This window comes from Echiichthys vipera, assembly GCF_963691815.1.
Source record: "Echiichthys vipera genome assembly, chromosome: 7".
In the NCBI taxonomy this organism is placed as follows: Eukaryota; Metazoa; Chordata; class Actinopteri; order Perciformes; family Trachinidae; genus Echiichthys; species Echiichthys vipera.
Genome location: NC_139832.1, coordinates 3348972 through 3374423, shown reverse-complemented (window position 1 = coordinate 3374423; position 25452 = coordinate 3348972). Strand labels below are relative to the sequence as shown.

Here is a 25452-nt window from a genome sequence, read left to right as displayed (position 1 = left end):
TGTGTTCAGGTTCAGGGACGCGGTCCGGGTGTTTTTAGCCCCAAAAACCTCCTCACCCGGACTAACTGTTGAGGACAGAGGAGGGAGGGGGTCCTGGAGCGGGTCTGAGAGGAGCCTGGTCCGGTTCGGACTGGTTTTGACCCGGTTCTGAGCGGGTTTCTGTAGAGAGAAGACAGGAAAGTTTGCTTCAGCTTCTGTTCCCGGTGAGAAAACCTTCCTCTGTTCACTCTCTTACCTCACTCCTCACCCCCTTCCTCACCCTTCTGTAGTCTCTGACCTGAGGGGGTCCGGGTGTGTCCGACCTGGAGCACGCGGACCCGGGTACGGATCCTGTTGCGCCTGTTTGAAGGTCCTACAGGTAAAACAGCAGCTGATTGGCTGTCTCCAGGTAAAGCAGCAGCTGATTGGCTGTCACCAGGTAAAGCAGCAGCTGATTGGCTGTCACCAGGTAAAGCAGCAGCTGATTGGCTGTCACCAGGTAAAGCAGCAGCTGATTGGCTGTCTCCAGGTAAAGCAGCAGCTGATTGGCTGTCTCCAGGTAGAGCACCAGCTGATTGGCTGTCTCCAGGTAAAGCAGCAGCTGATTGGCTGTCTCCAGGTAAAGCAGCAGCTGATTGGCTGTCTCCAGGTAAAGCAGCAGCTGATTGGCTGTCTCCAGGTAAACCAGCAGCTGATTGGCTGTCACCAGGTAAAGCGGCAGCTGATTGGCTGTCTCCAGGTAAAGCAGCAGCTGATTGGCTGTCACCAGGTAAAGCAGCAGCTGATTGGCTGTCTCCAGGTAAAGCAGCAGCTGATTGGCTGTCTCCAGGTAAAGCAGCAGCTGATTGGTTGTCTCCAGGTAAAACAGCAGCTGATTGGCTGTCTCCAGGTAAAGCAGCAGCTGATTGGTTGTCTCCAGGTAAAGCAGCAGCTGATTGGCTGTCACCAGGTAAAGCAGCAGCTGATTGGCTGTCACCAGGTTCAGGTGTTGAACAGGAAAATATCTAATTATATTCTGTTACTTAGAGAACTGTGGAGGACTAAACACTATATGCATTTATTTGTTTATTATCTATTTATTTATTCTTTTATTTATTAAATACAGTAATTCATGTATTTTTAAAGCATTTTGTCAGCATTTATCTATTAATTTATCTATTAATTTATGTATTTATTTATTCTTTTATTTGTTTATTATCTATTTATAAATGCATTTAATTATTCTTTTATTTAGACATTAATCTATAAATGTATTTATTATTGTATTTATACATTAATTTGTTTATTCATGCAGGAATGTATTTATTATTGTATTACTGAAGCACATTTATTCCTGTTTCTATTTCTTTTAGCATTTTGTCAGCATTTATCTTTTCATTCATGTATTTATTTATTCCAGATTTCTTTTATTCCTGCATGTATTTATTTCTGTCTCTGCAGACTTCACACTATCTTTAGCCTCATAACCTCTGCTGCACGTTTCTCATTACAAAACATGCACTTTGTTTACAGATGCAGGTCCGTCAGCGTCATTTCTCTTCTTATTCTGATGCATTTTGAGTTTTTAGGTCAGACTCATTAATTCTGCGTCTTTTTCATAGAAATTAACTTTAATAAGTCTGTTTTCTCCGACTCTGACGTGACGTTTGTGTACGTTTACAGTGTTGGAGTCGTGCAGACACGTTATCCGACAATAACCATTAGAACCAGTCGGACGACTCAGTGATGCTCAGACTAAACACGCCACAGGCTACACACCCGCAGCAGTGGTTACAGGGTTCAAACAGGTGCTGGAAATCCTTGAAAATCCTTGCACTTTAGTGCGTTTTCAAGATTTCAATAAAGTATTTTGAATTTTGAATAAAAGAGCTTGAACCGTTATCGTTGTCGTATACGATGGAACTCAGAGAAAAGAAGATTTTGCATATTTGAGCGACTGAAAACAGCATTTTCTGACATTGTTGCATGAAAAATAACTTTTGCTGAGTCTCAGATGATCAGAATAGTTGCTGATTATATTTCTGTGGAGTTAGTTTTCCTTTTATTTGTCGTCCTTCTGTAGAAAACTGTCTTAAAACATCACGTTGGTTGTTTACAGGACAATAACATCTAATTTAATGTGATGAACAAGTGCTATAGTAAGTTTACTGACGACTAAGGATTGTTCTGAATACAAATCTTCAGTTTTCCACAGCTTTAAGGGGCTGGGAAACATGAAAAATGCACCTTGAAATGATTGAAAAGTGCTTGGATTTTGAATAAAGTGCTTGAAATTCACGTCATATGATGATGGCATGTATGATTTAACACAGAGGATGGAAGATTTGCATATCTGAGCGATTGAAAACAACATTTTCTGACATTTTTGCATGAAAAAAATCCTTTGCTGAGTCTCAGATGATCAGAATAATTGCTGATTATATTTCTGTGGAGTTAGTTTCCTTTCATTTGTCGTCATTCTGTAGAAAACTGTCTTAAAACATCACGTTGGTTGTTTATAGCACAATAACATCTCATTTAATGTGATGAACAAGTGCAATAATACGTTTACTGCATAGTGATTATTGTTCTGTATAAGAATATGTAGTTAACCACGGCTGTGAGGTGCTGGAAAACATGAAAATGCACCTTGAGATGCTTGAAAAGTGCTTGGATTTGACTTTGGAAAAGGTGCGAGAACCGTGCAGTTAGCTTAGCTTAGCTTAGCTTAGCATAAAGACTCCTACAGTCATGTTTTTGTGTTTGTTTGATGAAGAGGGGGGACAATGAAACACTTCCTCCTCCCTGAACAAACAGTTTGATGACGGGAGCGTCCGATTGGCGGCTTGAGCTGTTTGTGCGAGTGTTTACGGGGGCGGGCTGACGTGGCGAGCGTCGACTCTCCCTCCGTAAACAGTAAAGCTTCAGTCAGTGGTGAGGAAGCCTCGCGTTCAGGTCAGTGACGAGATCCACGGGAAGCAGAAGTTTGTTTGTTAGTTTCTGTCTCCTTTGTTGAAACTGAGGTTTATTGTGTTCACCTGAGTTCAAATTAATATTCAGATTATTTCAAGAATGTGAAAATGTGAAAATGTCGTGCAAACTCAAATGTTGGAACAGCGCGATGCTCGGATGGGTTGGTTTGTTCAGTGCTTTGGTCCAGACGGAAACAACTGAACCACCGATGAGATGAAAACTAGATTAAATAATCGTGTTTTACAATTATTTATTGGCTTTAAACTCGAATTTATTGCAATTAAACTCGAATTTATTGGAATTAAACTCGAATTTATTGGAGTTAAACTTGAATTTATGGTAATAAAACTTGAATTTATTGGAATTAAACTCGAATTTATTGGAATTAATGTGAATTTATGGGAATTGATGTGAATGTATGGGAATTAACAGGAATATTTTGGAATTAAACTTGAATTTATTGGAATTAAACTCGAATTTATTGGAATTAACGTGAATTTATTGAAATTAAATGTGAATTTATTGGAATTAAGTGGAATTTATTGGAATTAAACTTGAATTTATTGGAATTAACAGGAATTTATTGGAATTAACGTGAATTTATTGGAATTAACGTGAATTTATGGGAATTAACAGGAATATAGATTATACATGTCGAGCAGGTCTAGACCAAATTTACGACGTATTTAAGATTTACAGAGAACAACAATTCCTCCATGAGCAAACGGGGCAAAAATCCCAGCATTGCCATCCTCAGAGACAGAATCTGACGCTCCCCGTGGAAACACACGCCAGTTATCAGTTAATTGAAGGTCTTGTGGGTAATTTCTCAGTGTCTCCTCTTCTTCCAGTCTCCGCAGCACCGCCGGCTGCCATGTTCAGGTAGAACCCGGCTCCACGGCGCCCCCCCACCATGCGGAAGCACCTGGAAAGGATCCGGTTCCGCGGGTCGAGACGGGACGAGTTCCCGGATCTGGCCGATTCTCCCAACACGTCCGACACAGAATGTGCCGAGGAGGTCGTGATCAAACCTCGCGGCTCCGTCCGAGAGCAGCAGGAGGAGCTGAGGGAGGCGGAGGGCGAGCAGCAGAGTGACGCTCAGGTACGCAAACACGCCTGGGTAATCCGACAACCAGGAGTTTAAATTAGGAGACCAGGATGAAGAAAACGGGTTTCTTATTTAGACACCGGGTTTAAAATCCTCAGACGTGGTTGCCTCTTCTTCTCTTCTTCTCCTTTATAAAGAAACGTAGAAGTAAAAACACGAGTTTACGCGGTTCAGTAAAGGTTAAACGTGTTGCAGAGTGTGAATAGAGGAGGACCCAGAATCGAGCCCTGTGGTACCCCACGTCAAAAGAAAAACATCTGTATTGTACCGTTGAAGGCGACACGGTGGTGTAGTGGTTAGCACTGTCACCTCACAGCGAGAAGGTTCCAGGTATCTCATCCCCGGACAACCCGACCCCAGAGGCGGGACGGGTTCTCGACCTCACAAAAAAACAGAAACTCTTCACACTGACGAGACCAAAAGCATCATTTACTTGATTAATGAGATCAGAACTGTCATCGCCTAATTTTCTGGCCTCACAGCGAGAGGGTTCCTGGTTCGAATCCCTGCTGGGGCCCTTCTGTGTGGAGTTTGCATGTTGTCCCCGTGTCTGCGTGGGTTTTCTCCGGGTTCTCCGGTTTCCTCCCACAGTCCAAAGACGTGCAGGTGTTGGGTTCATTGATGACTCTAAATCACCCGTAGGTGTGAATGGTTGTCTGTCTCTGTTCGTCTCTATGTGTCCTGTGATAGACTGGCGTCCTGTCCAGGGTGGACCCCGCCTCACACCCGATGTCAGCTGGGATCGGCTCCAGCCCCCTGCGACCCCGACCCCAGGGACAAGAGGTTGAAGATGAATGAATGAATGATGAATCGTCTTTATTATTTCTTCTCAGGCTTGTTCAGGATCTTTCTCTGCAGCTCTCCAAGACGACTCGAGGACGGATCTCAACGAGGTCAAAGGTCACCTAGAGATCGCCTTGTTAGAAAAACACTTTTTACGTGAGTATATAAAGTGTGTGTGTGTGTGTGTGTGTGTGTGTGTGTGTGTGTGTGTGTGTGTGTGTGTGTGTGTGTGTGTGTGTGTGTGTGTGTGTGTGTGTGTGTGTGTGTGTGTGTGTGTGTGTGTGTGTGTGTGTGTGTGTGTGTGTGTGTGTGTGTGTGTGTGTGTGTGTGTGTGTGTGTGTGTGTGTGTGTGTGTGTGTGTGTGTGTGTGTGTGTGTGTGTGTGTGTGTGTGTGTGTGTGTGTGTGTGTGTGTTTCTATCTATTTAAATCTGTGGCAGGAAGAAATGTCCAAACATGGTCCAGTTTAAAAAAAGACACAAGGACGAGGAAGAGCTTTAAAAACAGACAAATAAACAAACAAAAAGGTGCTTTGTGTATAAATATGGGCTAGAAGAATCACTTTATTCATCCCGCAACGGGGAAATAAAAATTTTTCACTCTTACTATTAATCATGTTACACACACACACAGGCCCGAAATACACACACATGCACAAACAGGACCTATATACATGCAATTAAGGAGAGATGTTAGAGCGAGGGGGCTGCCAGTGACCGGCTGCCGCCCCGCTACAATATGTTTCTTTACGGTTATATATATGAATATAGATGTGTTTATATGTAGGCTTATACATTATATTGCTTTATACATATTTTATTTTATGTAATAAGCTCACCTCTCCCAAACGGGCCCTGGCCGGCAAGCGTGCCGCTCGAAGGTGCAGTACGGTTGCACAGACTACAACTATTAACTTGTTCTATTTGCAACAAACTGTTTACTGTTTAACTGTTTCCATTTCCGGCATCATGCGCGTGTGTTTTGTGCACCTGTAGTGCTGTTTAGAGGAACTCAGTTTGTCTCCGTCATCGTCTGTTTCAGAGGAGGAGCTGAGGAAACTTAAAGAGGAGTCCAGCGTGGATTCACTGAGGCAGGAGCTGGAGCGAGAGCGCAGCAGGTGCATGGAGCTGGAGCAGAAGATCAACGAAGTCCTCAAACCGAGGTGGCTATTCAAAAGAAAACCAACCCTATATGAGGGCGCACTCCCACTGTGCCTCCGTCCCGTGCCCCGTGCTTTAGGGTCCTTGTCCCCCCCTCCAGGCCCGTTTGTACTCACACTACCTGGGCCTCGGAGAATGCTTCTTGCTGCCTATACGTCATCCCGCCGCAACACGTCACACGCATTGATGACGTCATGGCGATGCGTGGCTTTGTTTCCAGATCTTTCCGTAGACCTCTGAGTTTTTGTGCGTCTTGTCGACTGTTTTTGAATCTTTTCATCGACCAAATCTGCAGTAAACACTCCACCTCCGCATCACACCAACGTGAACCTTTCACCGCCATTGTTTTAAATGTCCGCGCATGGTCCCTCCTTCTTTTTTCTACGTCCCAACAGGCGCACAGGAAATGACCTCAGAACCACCGTAGGCCTCGTGCTCGTACACTTTCGTACGCTCGTGCTCGTACATGTGCAAACGTGCTTTACTAAAGCCCACCTCTCCCAAACGGGCCGTGGACGGCAAGCGTGCCGCTCCTAGCCGCGGTACTGTTGCACTCACACTGGTCAAAGGAACCAGACTTTACCCATGAAACCTGTTTGGGCACGGTACGGATGGACAGTGGGAGTGCGCCCTCATGATAGATGTGTTTGAAGGAAACAGCAGCTTTTTCCTGCAGCTTCACAGTCTTTTCTGTCTCCTCACAGACCCGAAGACTCCCCTTCTCAGACACCCAGAGCCCCGCCCCCTCCTCCACCTGCAGTCAGCAGTACAGGTGAGCTTCAGGTTCACCTGAACACAAACTCTCTGTGGATATTCAAACGTAAAGGACAGCGTCTGGTGCAAAGCCCGACGCGTGCACTTGAATCAAAGCGTTAAAAACTGTTAACGCATATTGGTCTTCCCTGCTCTCAGACAAACAGAAGGACACTTTGTCCAACAGCTTCCTGAAGTGGCTTTATGAGCGTTTCGGCGTTTATATCGAGGACTTCCGCTTCCAGCCGGAGGAGCAGACGGTGGAGACGGAGGAGCCGCTGAGTGCCAAGAGGTGAGGAGGACGGACCGCAGCTGGAGATCGTGACGCACCGTGTTTTGTTTTTGCCTTAAATCGAGAATTAAGATCTGGTTTCTGATCCACAGGTTGACTGAGAACATGAGACGGCTCAGTGAGTATCACTACACCTACTCACTTTGTATTGATTTGACTTCATCGTACTATTTTATTAAGTGCTTTATAATAAAGGTCTTACCGTGCATTCACACCAAAAGCAATAGAGGCGATGAAAGGGTCAAGCTGCCGTTCAAAATCAATGTAGATGACGCGATGACACGCGTTGTCGCTACGGGCGACGCGTTCTGAGCGATAAGAGCGATGCGATGCAGCGTTCAGCATCCATAGCTTTTTTAGAAAACTTGTAATACATAAAGTTGGTTATTTTCAGCCTATTCATCTGCAGTATCTTGCAAAATGTACACATTTTAATTAATGTATCTCTAAAGAACGTCAAACTCTGAGGCCGCAGCTCTTACAGACACAAAACTTTCCAGTTTTATTTGTATCTTTGTTTCGTTTATACAACACTTTATTCCTAAAAACATGGAGGAAAATGTGATTCTTCTACAGTGTTTTCTGATAAAAAGAGAGATCTGTAAAATCCTTTAACTCTAATATGTCAGTGTTCACATTTCTGTTCTTGGAAATGGGAAATGTGCAGATATTATCACGTCTTATTAGCACATTTAAACACAAGTGGCTGTAAGTTTTTCTACCGTTCTTTAAATATCTCTGAAAATAATCCAAACGTTACCGTTCGTCGCTGTCGACTCCGGGTTCACCGGCTAAATCTTCCCTTCTCATGCTGCTGCAGAGGTTTGGTGTTATTTCAGAAGTATCAGGGCGCACTCCTACTGTGCCTCCGTACTGTGCCCGAACAGGTTCCACGGCTAAAGTCTGGTTCCTTTGACCAGTGTGAGTGCAACAGTACCACGTCTAGCAGCGACACGCTTGCCGTCCACGGCCCGTTTGGGAGAGGTGGACTTTTGTAAAGCACGTTTGCACATGTACGAGCACGAGCGTGCGCACGTGTACGAGCACGAGGCCTACGGTGGCTCTGAGGTCATTTCCTGTGCGCCTGTTGGGACGTAGAAAAAAGAAGGAGGGACCATGCGCGGACATTTAAAACAATGGCGGTGAAAGGTTCACGTTGGTGTGATGCGGAGGTGGAGTGTTTACTGCAGATTTGGTCGATGAAAAGATTCACAAACAGTCGACAAGACGCACAAAAACTCTGAGGTCTACGGAAAGATCTGGAAACAAAGCCACGCATCGCCATGACGTCATCAATGCGTGTGACGTGTTACGGCGTGATGACGTATAGGCAGCAAGAAGCATTCTCCGAGGCCCAGGTAGTGTGAGTACAAACGGGCCTGGAGGGGGGGACAAGGACCCTAAAGCACGGGGCACGGGATGGACGCACAGTGGGAGTGCGCTCTAAGTGGTTAAAAAAGCCGTTTTGGATGCGTTCAGTGCACCGCCTCGAGCTAATCAGTGTCTGTTCATGGATGACCAACAAAACAAACTGCCTCCACGGCTTATTCGATGGATTTTAATGCCGAAAAACAACATGTGGTCCATTTTGGCCGCACTTCTACTTTAAGGAAAGTTTCTCCGTGGTGATAAATTCTCTTATTTTGTTCCAGAGCGAGGATTGAAACCTGTGACCAACTTCAAGAGAAACCTTACTGCCTTATCCAGCTGGTACTCCGTCTACACGTCGGCCATCGCCTTCATCGTGAGTCCACGCGCAGCCGGGCGTTTTTCTGATGACGGAACAAAAAACGTGATGAAGAAACAATAAAACATTTAGTTTATGATTCTTCATCACAACGTGTGTGTGTGTGCGTGTGCGTGTGCGTGCGTGCGTGCGTGCGTGTGTGTGTGTGTGTGTGTGCGTGCGTGCGTGCGTGTGTGTGTGTGTGTGTGTCTCTCTCTCTCTCTCTCTCTCTCTCTCTCTCTCTCTCTCACACAGGTCTACATGTACGGAGCGTGGCACGGCTGGACCATCCCCATGTTCCTGTTCCTCGCCATCCTCCGCCTCTCTTTGAATTTCCTCATCGCCAGGTCAGTGCACCCCCCCCGACCCCCCCCCCCCCCCCTCTCTCTGTCGGCCAATCACACGGCCAGAATCCCAAACGTAAAACAGGTTCAGCGCGGATTCATTTCTCTGTGTCAGTGAATCTCACAGACCTTTATCTTATGCAAACATTTTGACTTTTGACAGGAAAAGAGAAGTTAATTTGTAAAAAACAGATAAAAGTGAGATAAATATGAATAAACCAACAGTAGTTTGATTAATATTTCATCGTTTAAACACTAAACTCTTTGAAATAATTACATAATCTCATATCTTCCTCTGTGTTCCCATGATGCACTGCTCTCAGAGGCTGGAGGATCCAGTGGAGCATCGTCCCTGAAGTCTCTGAGCCCGTGGTGAGAAACCTCTCCTCACACCTGTGTTTGTGTTTGTGTTTGTGTGTCCGAGGAACCGCAGCTTAAGGGCGCACTCCCACTGTGCCTCCGTCCCGCGCCCCGTGCTTTAGGGTCCTTGTCCCCCCCTCCAGGCCCGTTTGTACTCACACTACCTGGGCCTCGGAGAATGCTTCTTGCTGCCTATACGTCATCACGCCGTAACACGTCACACGCATTGATGACGTCATGGCGATGCGTGGCTTTGTTTCCAGATCTTTCCGTAGACCTCTGAGTTTTTGTGCGTCTTGTCGACTGTTTTTGAATCTTTTCATCGACCAAATCTGCAGTAAACACTCCACCTCCGCATCACACCAACGTGAACCTTTCGCCGCCATTGTTGTTGTTGTTAAATGTCCGCGCATGGTCCGTCCTTGTTTCTATGTGCGCACAGGAAATGACCTCAGAACCTTTGTAGGCCTCGTGCTCGTACATGTGTGCACGCTCGTGCTCGTACACGTGCAAACGTGCTTTACTAAAGCCCACCTCTCCCAAACGGGCCGTGGACGGCAAGCATGCCGCACCTGGGCACGGTACGGTTGCACTCACACTGGTCAAAGGAACCAGACTTTACTCGTTAAACGTGCTTGGGCACGGTACGGATGGACAGTGTGAGTGCGCCGTAAGAAGGCAAGAATGAGCGTTACCTTTTACATGTTGGTGATTTCAAAGGTAACGTTAAACTGCCCTCTAGTGGACAGAACGTATAACCATCATATGCCGGTAGTGTACGGTAAAATATTAACAATAGGCTCCATTTAAGCATTAAATAATAATAAGTAAAATAATAAGTAATGAACTACCTGGACGGGTGAACAGCTCCCCCTGCTGGACATGTACTTTTAAAATGGAGGAAGGACTGAAAATGATCGTACTGATGACTGAATTTTGATTTAATTAACATTTAAAACTGTAATCACAGATTGTGCTACTTTAATATGAGGCGCTCATGACGGCAGTGATGGAAAAATTAACATGTACACATCACGTAGGTACTTTACTCTCTGTCCTGCAACTTTACACCTACACTTTTCACCCCACTACATTTGTTCTACACGTATATTTCCTCGTTATACTGCCAATGAAATGCTCTGATGAGGTCGCCCAAACACAGTTAACTTCCCCATACTCTCTTAAGATGAGGCGACGTAAGTGTAGGTGTGCATTAGCTTTAAAAATGTGCATTTAAAATACATGTTCACTTTATAAAATGCGATGTTTTATTACTGATTAAACTACCAAATAATAGAAGCCGTTAGAATCAGCTCCGCATCGAAATGCTGCTCATGTTTTAATCGAAACGCATCCAAAACTCTGCTTCCAGCACTTTACTTTCACTTTTTATGCAGTTTTCTGTGAATGCTTTTGTTCTTTTACTCGAGGAGTGTTTTTAACGCAGCTTGTTCTCGTAATAGAGTCTTTTTTTACGCGGTAGTGTTGCTGCTTCGAAAGCTTCTCGATGGTGTTCACGCGTCTTTTGATCGTCTCCTGTCGTTTTCCAGGAGCCTCCCAAAGAAGATCTGACGGTGTCGGAGAAGTTCCAGCTGGTTCTGGACGTCGCTCAGAGAGCTCAGGTGAGACGTGACGGGGGAAGAAGTCGGAGGCGCCACGCCGCGGCCTCCCGTGATGGAACGCCTAGCGCGGGAATTTCTTTAAACGTGGCACAAACGCCTAAGAGCTGATTGGATCTTAAAGGTCACAGCACGCGTTTTGTGTCCGTAACGTAATAATTCCTGTGCCGATTATGACAAATGTTCACACAGATGTAGAGGATGATACAAGTGTGAGGTCGACCTTTTTTACCCAGAAGGTCAACTACACTGGGGCGGCTGTGGCTCATGGAAGAGTGGGTCGTCCTCCATTCGAGAGATCGGTGGTTCGATCCACCGCTCCCCTGGTCCACATGTCGAAATGTCCTTGGGCAAGACACTGAACCCTGAAGCTCCCCGTGCTGCGCATAGGTGTGTGAATGTGTGTGAATGGTCAGATTAGATGGTCTGTAGATGTTCACTGCCATCAGTGTGAATGTGACAAACACTGTGGAAGCGCCTTGAGTAGTCAGAAGACTAGAAAGGTTGCAAGTGCAAGTACAAGGTAATTTACCATTTACTGTGACGTCATAATGTTTCATAACTCAATCAGAAATAATCATTCATCTTCAACCGCTTATCCCGGTTCCCAGCTGACTTCGGGCGTGAGGCGGGGTCCACCCTGGACAGGACGCCAGTCTATCACAGGACACATAGAGACGAACAGAGACAGACAACCATTCACACCTACGGGTGATTTAGAGTCATCAATGAACCGAACACCTGCACGTCTTTGGACTGTGGGAGGAAACCGGAGAACCCGGAGGAAACCCACGCAGACACAGGGACAACATGCAAACTCCACATAGAAGGGCCCCAGCCGGGATTCAAACCAGGAACCCTCTCACTGTGAGGCCACAGTGCTGACCCCTACACCACCGTGTAGCCCCCAATCAGAAATAATGAATTAGTGAAATCTGGAAACGGTGCTGAGTTTCAACTCAAGGCCATTAGTCACGCAGTAGAACACGGGAATAGAGCAGCAGCCAGAGAGTTGAACATGAACCAATCAATGGTGCCGAAGTGGAGGAAGCAACAAGACGACCTCCCCTGACTGTTTTGTTGACGTTCCCTTTAGCGCAGCTCCATCTAATGGATGCAGAACGTAACCCCCGCCTCGACTGTAGCGTCTGTTCTATGCGCCTTATAATGTGGTGCGCCTTATAGTGCGGAAAATACGTTACACAAACGCTTCCAGTTTGCGTCAGGGAGCAAAACGAGCGGTTAAAGATGAATGGATGATGATTTGTTATTTCAGTCTGGACGGTTTGGATGTGAACTGTGTTTTTGTCTTGTCCTCAGAATCTGTTTGGGAAGATGGCGAACATCCTGGAGAAGATCAAGAAGTGAGTTTGTCTGCACACGCTTTGTTACAGGTTAGAGGGAAGTCTTGGTCCGTGCACAGGTCTTTAAGTGTGTGTGTGTGTGTGTGTGTGTGTGTGTGTGTGTGTGTGTGTGTGTGTGTGTGTGTGTGTGTGTGTGTGTGTGTGTGTGTGTGTGTGTGTGTGTGTGTGTGTGTGTGTGTGTGTGTGTGTGTGTGTGTGTGTGTGTGTGTGTGTGTGTGTGTGTGTGTGTGTGTGTGTGTGTGTGTGTGTGTGTGTGTGTGTGTGTGTGTGTGTGTGTGTGCGGTGTGTGTGTGCAGTCTGTTCATGTGGGTTCAGCCAGAGTTGACTCAGAAGCTGTACGTTGGCCTGTGGGTCGCCTTCATCTCCTCCTGCCTGCTGCCGTTCAAACTGCTGGGATTCATTATAGGTACACACACACACACACACACACACACACACACACACACACACACACATAACCTCCAACATAAAACTTAACACAAATCACACACAGTCCTTGATGAATAATGTAACAAACTCACTTCCTGTTGCGTTTTAACTGGTTTTGAAAAGTACTTTATATCAAAGGTGTTAAAATTATTATTATTTAAGAAGAACGGGAGTTTTGACCACAGTGTGCACTAAGGGAAAGCACTTTAGGGCGCACTCCCACTGTCCACTCCGTCCCGTGCCCCGTGCTTAAGGGTCCTTGTCCCCCCTCCAGGCCCGTTTGTACTCACACTACCTGGGCCTCGGAGAATGCTTCTTGCTGCCTATACGTCATCACGCCGTAACACGTCACACGCATTGATGACGTCATGGCGATGCGTGGCTTTGTTTCCAGATCTTTCCGTAGACCTCAGAGTTTTTGTGCGTCTTGTCGACTGTTTTTGAATCTTTTCATCGACCAAATCTGCAGTAAACACTCCACCTCCGCATCACACCAACGTCAACCTTTCACCGACACGTGCAAATGTGCTTTACTAAAGCCCACCTCTCCCAAACGGGCCGGTACTCCTAGCGCGGTACGGTTGCACTCACACTGGTCAAAGGAACTAGACTTTAGCCGTGAAACCTGTTTGGGCACGGTACGGAGGGACAGTGTGAGTGCGCCCTTAGATGCATTTTAGGCTTTAATTAGGCGTTGTCTAATTAAATCGGCACACATTTCCCAGAAAAGTGAACATTGAAGCTAGTTTCATTTTGTTGACATATTAGAGTTAACAGATTTTACAGATATCTCTTTTTTTCAAATCATATCAAATCAAATCAAATCAAACTTTATTGATACGGCGCTTTTCATACAGAGAAGTATCGCACAGTGCTTCACAGAGATGTACAGAAAAAGAGAAACATCAGGAGAAGAAAGTTACAAGAACCCAACCCTCCCACAGTCACGCACAGAGACACACACACATGTGTATACGTTCATACACACATTCACACCTACACAAACACTAGCTGTCACTACAGAGACACGGTACCTGAGGTACAGAGGAGGCTAGAGGAAGCTACCTTTGGGGGGCCAACCACACCAGGAGAGATCCCAGTCCAAGGTCGCAGGGAGCACCGCCACAGAGACCCCCCCCACAGTCATGCACGGAGACATGTATACGTTCATACACACATTCACACACACACACACAGCCACGCTGAGACGTAGACACACACACTCACACCTACAGAAACACTAGCTGTCACTACAGAGACATGGCCGGGCAGCGAGACCTGAGGTACAGAGGAGGCTCAAAGGTTTATTTAAACAACACGAATCTGATGTCAGAGAAGATCTAAACATCATCCGTAGACACAGTCGCACCAAACACTTAAAGGTTTTACGTTAAGTTCATTTTTACACTAAAGTTTTTTATAAAATGAGAAAATACTTCTTATTTCACGTCGTTACCATGTGGTTATTCCAAACAGACTATTTATTCATTGAATTACCAGACACCGCGCTTTATATGCGTATGTATATATCCAGATATGAAGTAACCATGGAAACATCGTCCAGCTTGAACCTTTTCAGACGTACGATGTGTCTCCGTGCTCCTCAGGTGTGTACGCAGGAATAAAGTTCTTCGTCATCGACTTCATCTTCAAGAGCTGCCCCAAGCTGCGGCAGCGCTTCGACACCCCGTACATCATCTGGACCAACTTACCCACCGACCTGCAGCTGAAGGAGCGCTGCAACGCCACGCTGAGCCGACGGGTCAGTGCAAACTCTGAAAACACCCCGTAGATCACAGCTCGCAGGCCGAAGCCACCGGCTCAGACACGTCCTGGTTCTCACTGGTCCCAGTTTGGGGGTCTCCTGGTCCTAGTTTCAGTTCTCTGTTGTTGTCTTTCTCCCTCAGCTGTCCGACTGCGAACAGGTACGATGTGTGTTGTATCTACAGTCGCAGCGTAGCGTCAGTAGTGTGTATCGTAGTTACGCTGATTCCGTATCACGTTATAATTATTAGTCCGTTTGTTAGATTTCCTGAAACCCTTTGGTCAGATTGTCAGTGAACGTCTCGTCCCCCCTTGTTAGACTTTAACGACCTTCCCTCTGGCGCCTCCTGCAGGCGAACTTTAGTCCCATCGTACTTTTCATTTCTGGGAGTTTTGGATCGTGAACCGACATTTTCAGGTGTTTGTACGAATTATTTAAGTTAATTTGAGTTTGACTAAAATTGACCAAAGTTTTGTGTCCGTCCCCGAATTCTGGTGTTTAGTTAAAGTTTGTTTTTTGTTGAAGAAAGTCAGAAAATTAAAAATATAGTTTGACGACAAAAAAAGTTGTAAAAAGCAAAATAGAATTTGTTGAAAAAAGTCGTAAAAAGTAAAACAAAAATATCTGGAAAAAAGTTGTAAAAGTCAAAATTTTAATTCTTAAAAAAAGACGGAAAATAAAGTTTTCCTAAAAAAGTTGATAAAAGTCGTAAAAAAGTCAAAATATAGTTTGTCTAAAAAATTGAAAAAAAGTTTGTCAAGTCGTAAAAAGTAAAAAAATAATTATTCGAAAAAAAGTTGTAAAAAGTAAAAATACAGTTTGTTGAAAAAAATCGTAGAAAGTCAAAATATAGTTTTTTCAAAAAAAGTCGGGAAAATATAGTTTGTTGAAAAGAATTTCTAAAAGGACTTAACTTTGTTTAAAAAAGTCTTAATATAGTTTGTAGAAAAAAATAAATAAAAAGTTTTCCTAAAAAAGTTGATAAAAGTTGTAAAAAGTAAAAATACAGTTTGTTGAAAGAAATCGTAAAAAGTAAAAATAAAAATACAGATTGTTGAAAAGTCAAAATATATTTTTTTGTAAAAAGTCAAAAAATAATTTCTCGAAAAAGGCGGAAAATTAAGTTTTCCTAAAAAAAGTTGATAAAAGTCGTAAAAACGTAAAAAATATGGTTTGTCGAAAAAAATCGTAAAAAGTTAAAAATAGTTTGTTGAAAAAAAGGTCGTAAAAAGTAAAAATTTAGTTTTTTGTAGTTCGTTAAAAAGTCGTAAAAATAGTTTGTTGAAAAATAAGCCATAAAAAGTGTAAATATAATTTTGAGAGTTTTTTTTATAGTTTGTTGAAAAGTCATAAATAGTAAAGAAAAAATACAGTTTGTCATAAAAAGTCGTCTCAGAGTTTGTTTAAAGTCTCTCACAGCGGTGACTGTGACACCTGGACAGGTGAGCGGCTGCAGCTTCACTCAGACTGAACCTCACCTGCTCCTGATTAACTGACACCCCCCCCCCCCCCCCCCCCCCCTCCGCTGCCCCTCCCCCTTCTGCCCACCAGGTGGTTGCGTCGAGCGGCAGAGGCAGCGTCGGCGCCGCGGCTCCTTTGGGTGTGAGCCGGGACGAGGACGGAGGACGCTGCTACAGCACCAAGAGAGGAGCGTTTCACGAAGTCTTCAGCCTCCCGGAGAGTGAGCGCCCTCTGACAGGTGGGGGACGGACGGCGTCTTACTTTAGTCATCAAACGGCGCTTTTCATGCAGGACTGGAGTCAAGAACGTTCCTCGAACCAACACCGTGTTTTATTTTGTTGTTTTATCAGGTTTAGTTTTGTGTTGTTGTGGTTTAAAATGTGAAACTTGTGCGTTTGTGCTGCCGTCTCGGCCGGGACTCCCCTGGAAAAGAGACTTTAAATCTAAATGGGAATATTCCTGGTTAACTTAGAGCGCCCTCCCACTGTGCCTCCGTCCCGTGCCCCGTGCTTTAGGGTCCTTGTCCCCCCCCTCCAGGCCCGTTTGTACTCACACTACCTGGGCCTCGGAGAATGCTTCTTGCTGCCTATACGTCATCACGCCGTAACACGTCACACGCATTGATGACGTCATGGCGATGCGTGGCTTTGTTTCCAGATCTTTCCGTAGACCTCAGAGTTTTTGTGCGTCTTGTCGACTGTTTTTGAATCTTTTCATCGACCAAATCTGCAGTAAACACTCCACCTCCGCATCACACCAACGTGAACCTTTCACCGCCATTGTTTGAAATGTCCGCGCATGGTCCCTCCTTCTTTTTTCTATGTCCCAACAGGCGCACAGGAAATGACCTCAGAACCGCCGTAGGCCTCGTGCTCGTACACGTGCGCACGCTCGTGCTCGTACACGTGCAAACGTGCTTTACTAAAGCCCACCTCTCCCAAACGGGCCGTGGACGGCAAGCGTATGGCTCCTAGACGTGGTACGGTTGCACTCACACTGGTCAAACGAACCAGACTTTAGCCGTGAAACGTGTTTGGGCACGTTGCAGATGGACAGTGTGAGTGCCACCCTTAGTTTCACGCATGAAGGTCTAAATTATTTCTTTCTCTTCACAGTGTTCTGATTTAAACTCTGAAGGGAAAAGTTTAATTATTTATTCACGTTTGTTGTTAAAAGAGTCAAAAATCAAACGCACTTAAACCTAACGTGCGCCGTAAACTGTGGTCTGACTCTCGCGTGTTCTCGCCTCAGTGTGTGAGAACGGCTGGCGCTGCTGCCTCATCAACAGAGACAGGAAGACGCCCACGGACTACATCCGCAACGGCGTCCTCTACGTCACCGAGAAGTAAGTCCTTCACTTCCTGTCGGCTCGTTTTTTACTTTACAAACCGAGGTGAAGACGCTTATTAATCTCAGGCTTCATGTTCTTTAAATTAACACACTTTTTTATCGTTTAGCTACTTGTTAATTGGTAACCTGACGATTTACTGGTTACTTATTTATTATATTTTGCATCTTTTATTGATTCTTTTGTTCTTTACGCTATAATCTTTAATGCTGACAGTGCATATTTCCCCACTGTGCGACTGATAAAAGGATTATTTTAACTTATTTTACCTTAAAACAAACAAAACACTCTTGCTTACGGAAATGAATCTAATAATAAGCGGCTTTTATAATTAATTAATTGTGATTAATAGTAGCAACATTGTTTTGTTTTGGCCGATAGTTAAATGTGATTTTTTTCTTCTTTTTATAACGTTAAAAAAAATTTAATGACGTAAATACAAAACATTCAGGATGTTCAACAGTCGACCATCGAATATTCTGAAATAAATAAAAAATAAAACAAAATAAATGGATAAAGATTGATGAGAAAGCAAACAAACAATTGCAAAATAACAATGAAATAAATTAAAAAATAATATAAAATAATTGACTAAAGATTGATAAGAAAGCGAAAATAGAAATTTGGAAGTAAATAAAAAAATAAAACAAATTAATGAATAAAAATTGATAAGAAAATAAAACAAGTGCAAAACAACAATGAAATAAATAAAAAAATAAAACATTAATGAATAAAAATAAAAAAGAAAGCGAAAAAATAAAAGAAATAAAACAAAATAAACGAATAAAAATTGATGAGAAAGCAAACAAACAAATGCAAAATAACAATGAAATAAATAAATAAAAAATGAATAAAAATTGATAAGAAAATAAAACAACAAATGCAAAAAAACAAAGGAAATAAATACAAAATAAAACATTAATGAATAAAAATAAAAAAAGAAAGCGAAAAAAATAAATTCTGAAAAAAATAAAAAAATAAAACAAAATAAATGAATAAAAATTGATAAAGAAAATAAAACAAACAAATGCAAATTAACAATAAAACAAATGGACGAATAGAGAAATTGAAAGTTCTGAGTAATCCGTAGGTAGCGTTTAGTGGCGGCTTCAGTCGGAGCTGCCGTTGGCGCTCTGTCGACCGTCTCCACACTTCTTTAAACCCTGACTCATTCGTCTCCTCAGTCATCTGTGTTTCGAGAGCTCCAGCTCCAGATCCGGATCCTCCAAGAGGAACAAAGTCATCAAACTGCTCGACATCACCGACATCCAGAAGGTACGCGGCGCCCGGCGCCCGGCGTCCTCCCTGCACCCCCACAGACTTGTTCCTGATACGTCTGTCCTCTTGTTTTTTACGTCTGCCTCCTAAACTTTCCTCTGCAGCAGAAACTGAAGCTGCTTCATGTCGATAAAGGTTGATTTTAATGTCTCTCTCTCTCCGTCACAGTACAAAGTTCTGTCTGTTCTGCCTGGATCCGGGATGGGCATCTCCATAGCAACGCCGTCCACGCAGAAGGTGAGAGATGAGACGGAGCTGCGTCGCAAAACGTTAAAAAAGTCAAGATCAAGTGTGTTCGACAAACTTTATTTACATATTTTTCAACAAGTTTCAAAAGTGAAGATATTGTTATAAAATAGAAAAATGTAGTTTATCAAATTAAGGTGATGTTATTTAATGTAATGTGATTTAAAAGTCATAAAAAAGTCAAAATATGGTTTATTATAAAACAGTCCAAATATATTATGTTAAAAAAAAGGTAAAATATATATATATAAATATAGTCTGTTGTCGTATGTTATAGTCTTAAATCTTAAAAAAGTCAAAATATGGGTTATTTTAAAAACTCATTAAAGTCAAAATATATTACGTTATTAAAAAAGGCATAAAAATGTTTGATATGTCATAAAAACAGTCAAAAAAAGTCAAAATATAATATAATAAATATATAATATAATATATTTTTTGTCGGAAAAAAGTCGTATGTTGTAGTTTTAAGTCTTAAAAAAGTAAAAAATATCGTTTATTATAAAATAGGAAAAAGCCAAATATAATATGTTGAAAGTATAGTCTGTTAAAAATGTTAAAATATAGTTTGTCGAAAAAAAGTCGTGTTATTATTAAAAAAGTAAAAAATATAGTTTAGTATAAAAACTCTTTAAAAATTCAAAGTATGTAATGTTGAAAAAAGTCAAAATGTAGTAAGTTAAAAATATGTAAAATATAGTCTGTTGTTTAAAAAAAGTCATGAAAATATTAAAGTATTTTGTCGAAAAAAATTGTATATTATAGTCTTAAATCTTAAAAAAGTAAAAATACGGTTTATTATAAAAAATCTAAATAAAGTATGTTATTTAAAAACAAGCCATAAAAATGTTAAAATAATATGTTGTTAAAGGTCAAATATAGTATGTTGTAAAAAAGGTTTGATATGTTATAAAAACAGTCATAAAAAGGTCGAAGTGTAGTTTTTTATTATAAAAACTTATTAAAAAGTCAAAAATATAATATGTTGTAAAAGAAAATTCATAAAAATGTTAAAATATAGTTTGTGGAAAAAGTCGTGCTATAGTCTTGAATCCTAAAAAAAATAATAATATAGTTTATTATAAAAACTCATTTAAAATATTGCACATTATTAAAAACAAGTCATAAAAAGTCAAAATATAATATGTTGAAAAAAGGTAAAATAAGGTCATAATTAGTAAACGTATGTGGAAAAGCGTCAGAACAGCGTGATGGAAACGCAGTTCTGATCCGTCAATGATTAAAAAAACACCCGTGTGACTGTGCGGAGAATTAAATTTACAAAATAAGTCAAAACAACATCTGTAAAATAAACGTAATGAAGCAAAAGAACAAGATTTCCCTCTGAAACGCAGTAAAGTGTGCGTTTGTTTGTGTTTAACAAAAGTACGGTGTCCTTGAGGGCTCAGAAAGGCTCCTGTAAATAAAACGTATTATTATTATTATTATTATTATTATTATTATTATTATTAAAGTCGACGTGTAACCAGTTACTTCCCTTCTGTTCTGTTGCAGCCGATGGTGTTCGGCGCCATGATCCACAGAGACGAGGCCTTCGACGCCATCTCCTCTCAGTACATGAAGATTGTTACCATGGCTACAGCCAATGACCCAGAGACATAGTAATACCTTCTCAAGATGGCTGCCGTCACACACACACACACACACGCACACACACACACACAAACAAACGATGGAATGGTTTCACTGTTTTCACGTCGATGTCTTTTAAAACAACGCTACGGACTTCGGTTTGAGCGGCTCTCGTGCTACCGTAGAGTCGTCAAATCAGCAGAAAACCGAACACTGGTAGGCTTTTATTCTGAAATTTGTTCCTGTTTTAGTAAAAATCAAGTCGTCGCCCGAATATAAACACTTAGAAACCGAGTAAAACCATTCAGGAAGGTGGGGTTACCTGTTAAAGCTGCAATGAATCACTTCCTGTTTCACATTAAAAGCCTTCCAAGGGCATAATCCCTCCCTTGGTAGGCTTTTATTATGAAACTTTTTCCTGTTTTAGTAAAAATTAAGTCATCATCCGAGTATAAACACTTAGAAACCGGGTAAAACCATTTAGGAAGGTGGGGTGAATCACTTCCTGTTTCACATTAAAAGCCTTTCTAAGGGCATAATCCCTTCCTTGGTAGGCTTTTATTATGAAACTTTTTCCTGTTTTAGTAAAAATCAAGTCATCGCCTGAATATAAACACTTAGAAACCGAGTAAAACCATTCAGGAAGGTGGGGTTACCTGTTAAAGTTGCAGTGAATCACTTCCTGTTTCACATTAAAAGCCTTCCAAGGGCATAATCCCTCCCTTGGTAGGCTTTTATTATGAAATGTGTTCCTGTTTTAGTAAAAATCAAGTCAGCGCCCAAGTATAAACACTTAGAAACCGGGTAAAACCATTCAGGAAGATGTGGTTACCTGAACTATAACGTCAGTATAAAGCACATTTCCCAATAATGGTCTCATACATTATGAGTGAATCACTTCCTGTTTCACATTAAAAGCCTTCTAAGGGTCCCTCCCTCACTTGGTGGGCTTTTATTGTGAAATTTGTTCCATTCTGGTAAAAAAAATCAGTGATTTACGATCGAAAAGATGCATTTTTTTACATTTTCGATTTGAATACCACAGTTTGTTCGTGCCGGTCCGGAGTTAGAGTTCAGAAGATTTAACAATAACAACAATTATGATCATGAATTGAGTCGCTCATGAATCAAGAAGTTTAATAATTCTGTGGTTGCAGCTTTTTCTCCTTTTCTCTGTTTCATAAAATTTAAAAAACAAAATATATTTGAGTTCAAAACTGTCGATCAGACAAAACAAAGATGTTAATATGTACGTTTAAGTTGCTAAAGAGACAAAAACAGATGAAAAGAACGTGAATAACATGATTTCTTCTTATTAAATTAGTTAAAAAAAGACGTTATGTTAAATTTTGACATCAAAATTTTAAAGATTTTAAAATAATTAACGAGTATTTTCAGTCTAATAAATCCGACATTTTCTCAATTCATTATTTGGTCTAAAAAGATTAAAATAAAAATAAAAAGCCAGAAAGTAGTGAAGAATTTCCTTTTTGTCTGATAAATAGTTATTTTAAAAATAATCTAAATATTCAGTTAACGACGTAAAACTTTATATTCTTTCATTACTGAAGCGTTTACTGATTAAATATTACACCAGAACGTTTACCGCACAATGTATTAGTGAGTGTCGAAACACTTTTCTCAACATTTTCCACCAACTTCTGTAAAAAAAACCTGTTTTTTGAGACTTGTTTTTAACGTATTAGCAGAAAAACGCGTCTAAACTCACTGATTTACATTAACGTCTTCAGGGAATTGTAAAAAACGTCGTCATATGACTCTGAATTGTATTTAGCAGCTAAGTCCGTTCATATTCACGCGGCTTTTTCTATGTGGTGGAACAAGACTGTTTGTATTATACATGAATGTTTAATGTAAACCACAAAATTAACCTCGGAGGAGCTTATTTTGTTGTTGTTGTTGTTGTTGAGGCTAAAAAGCTAAAGCTAGCAACACCGATACAACATTAACTGCTGACGTTTCACCTCATTGTTAATTCAGCTTATGATTTAGCTTTCTTTGTACGCTGAGACGCGAAAAACAAATAGAAATCTCACAAACTGGCGAGAAATATTGACTTTTTGTCCAGTTTATTTTTAACGTTTGCTTCTCTGCTAGCTTAAAGCTAATCCGCTAAAGCTAAACCATTGAAAACCATATATTTGAGTTGTCGTTAAGGTTTCTTTCATAGCTAATAAGCTAAGAGGCTAATTAGCTTTGCTATCCGAGTAGCTCCTGCTTTTATTTTTATGTTTTTTAACCCAAGCTAATCGGCTAAAGCTAGTTTAGCCTCTCTTTTTACTCTATAAGGAGCCGTATACGTCGTAAATTGAAACTGAACAAATTTCTTCACACAAATGAATCATTAAAGCGTTCAAATCCGATCCAACTGAGATTTCCGTCGTCCACTGTGCGGAAAAAAAACACGTTATTTACACGTTGTTTATATAATTTATTGGCAAAGCTACAGGGGAGCTACTGAAAAGGGGCTGATGAGCCGCGTGGGGCCCAGGAGCCGTGGGTTGCAGACCCCTGGTGATGAAATGAGCAGCTATCTTTTGGGGTTTTCAGCTTGTTAGTGATAATGTCGTTTTAACGCCACGCTTTGCACCGTTGCTTCCTCTTCGCCATGACTCCTTCCTGTTCCAACAATGTGTGAGTGTAACGTCATTGTTCTGCAAAAGAGATTGTTCGGATTACCAACCCTAGACCTGGGGAACTTGGACTCTGGGAACATTAAACACTCGTAAAATGACTGTTTTTATGACACGAACGTCTGATCGATTACACCGTTTTGATGAATCCTTCTCACCGGTGTGATCGAGCCTCGCTAACATCATTTGTTGCCAATTTATTTTTGTAGTTTTGTAATTTTGTTAATGCAAAATTTAAGTTGTGCAATACGGAAGCCAGTTGTTTAACGCCACGTTGCCTCAGTCGACCGTCTTTGTTGAACGCGCTTCCTGATTCCCTTTTTGCTTTGTCACCTCCTTCGGTTCGTTTCGTGGTTTCTCAGGTTTCGCTCTCGTCCCGTCAGCTCTCTCTCTCTCGTCCCGTGACCTTTTCTCTCGTCCCGTGACCTTTTCTCTCGTCGGTCTGTTTGTGTCTCGAACGGTTTTATAAAAGTGGTGTCATTGTACAAATCGGTGTAATTTTTGTAAATGAAATTATTTCTGTTATGAAATTGTGATGTACATTTTTTTTTATTTAAGTAAAAATCAAATGACAAACACTAGAAGTCTCCTTTTGTTGTTGTTTCTGTGCAGTACCGGCTTCAGCCTGTTGGTGTCAGTAGAGAGTCAGAATTCTTCCTCTGTGGTTTCAGAGGGAAAGTTTGAAATTGTATGAACCAATAGTCTCTCTTTAATTATTGTCTTTAAGTTAGATTTTAAAAAAAATCTTAAAAGTGCTGCTGAGCCGGAAGGCAAAGCTCTTGAACTACCGGCCAATCCTGGTTCCTAATATTTTGGTGCATCCAGCTGATATCCGGGCCAAGACTTCCTCTTCCCAGTTGGGAGCATTGTTCTTGGTCCGATTAACAACTTGAGACGTGAGAATGGAGTTGGTCGTTAATTAATATCAAATGTGTGTTTGCCTATGCACCTGAAGTCAATGCCTTAAGAGACAAGAACGTTTAAAATGCATGTCTGATTTTAGTGAAATCAATAAATGCACATATTTATACCAAAAATCTTCCTATCTGCAATACTCAGAAGCACCACTAGGGGTCCACAGACATGTCTAGTCATCTCTAGATGGTAAGCCCTTGATTTGCGAAAAACACCTATTACTAAACGTATCCATAAGTCCTAGACTTAACCATCTCGTGAGACTGTTTCAAATCTAGGGTAACCATTTATACACGACCCCATTTCGGAAACTCATCGGCTGTGTGTGTGATGAAGTAAGTCTCCAGCTGATATCCGGACCAAGACTTCCTCTCCCCAGTTGGGAGCATTGTTCTTGGTTTGATTAGCAACTCGAGACGTGAGAATGGAGTTGGAGTTACTTAATATCAAATGTGTGTGTGCGCCAAGAACGTTTAAAAGGCATGTCCAATTTTAGTGAAATCAATAAATGCACATATTTATAAGCCTGTGAATGTTCTCATTTGTCCAGGTCGTCGTTATCCCCAAAGCAACTTCAGTCAAAAGCAACTGGACTTGGGTATTTGTCTAGGTCCAGTCCCAGCCTGGTCCTGGTCCTGGTCCAGTCCCAGCCTGGTCCTGGCCCTGGTCCTGGTCCTGGTCCAGTCCCAGCCTGGTCAGATGCGTACATGAACTGATGAAGCCTCTTGGATGAGAGGTGAAACGTCTTCCTTAACAAATAACCAAGTCCAGTTGCTTTTGACTGAAATTGCTTTGGGGGGCACATATGTATACCAAAAATTGTCCTAGCTGCAATACTAAGAAGGACCACTAGGGGTCCACAGACATGTGGTCATCTCTAGATGGTAAGCCCTAAACTTAACCATAACGCTTAACCTTCTTGCGAGACTTTTGAACATTTTGGGTTGATATTTATACCCGGCCCAATCTCGGAAACTCATCGGCTTAGTGTCTGACAACAATTTGGACTCTGAGGGCAACGGCTAATATTCTGGGGTTTCCGGTGTATCCAGCAGATATCAGGGCCAAGACTTCCTCTGCCAGCTGGCGAGCATTGTTTACGATTTCGATTTACGGGTCCGATAAGCAACTTGAGACGTAAGAAAGGACAGTTTACCTGCATGCCAACGACGCATGCTCAGACGTGATTGGTCAATACTACTCGGACTACAAACGGAAACCAGACGGCTTCTTTTACCCAAATCCTGTCCCATTGCTGACGCAGTCTACATTCCTGTGCACAGTCTGTTTATAGAGATTACACATGACCCAGCAACGTTGGTCTC

General features: G+C 42.0%; 1 protein-coding gene across 2 annotated transcripts; it reads left to right on the top strand.

Annotated features, from left to right (window-relative positions):
• The first annotated feature begins 19 nt into the window (after positions 1-19).
• On the top strand, positions 20-23776 carry LOC310949268 (GRAM domain-containing protein 4-like). 2 transcript variants are annotated; one of them, XR_014593273.1, is made up of 20 exons: positions 20-203; positions 3783-4033; positions 4873-4978; positions 5862-5982; positions 6685-6752; positions 6893-7025; positions 7118-7143; positions 8678-8769; positions 9007-9098; positions 9419-9467; positions 11006-11077; positions 12395-12438; positions 12735-12844; positions 14475-14629; positions 16184-16331; positions 17345-17438; positions 18626-18716; positions 18888-18956; positions 20481-21228; positions 21381-23776. XR_014593273.1 is itself a non-coding variant. In XM_083916645.1 (19 exons), the coding sequence occupies exons 2-19, from the start codon at positions 3845-3847 to the stop codon at positions 20586-20588; spliced, it is 1767 nt and encodes a 588-aa protein (XP_083772771.1). In that variant the 5' UTR covers positions 20-203; positions 3783-3844; the 3' UTR covers positions 20589-23776. The 2 variants fall into 2 exon arrangements, 1 of the variants encoding a protein (XP_083772771.1); XM_083916645.1 differs by having other exon boundaries at positions 20481-23776.
• The last annotated feature ends 1676 nt before the right edge of the window (positions 23777-25452 follow it).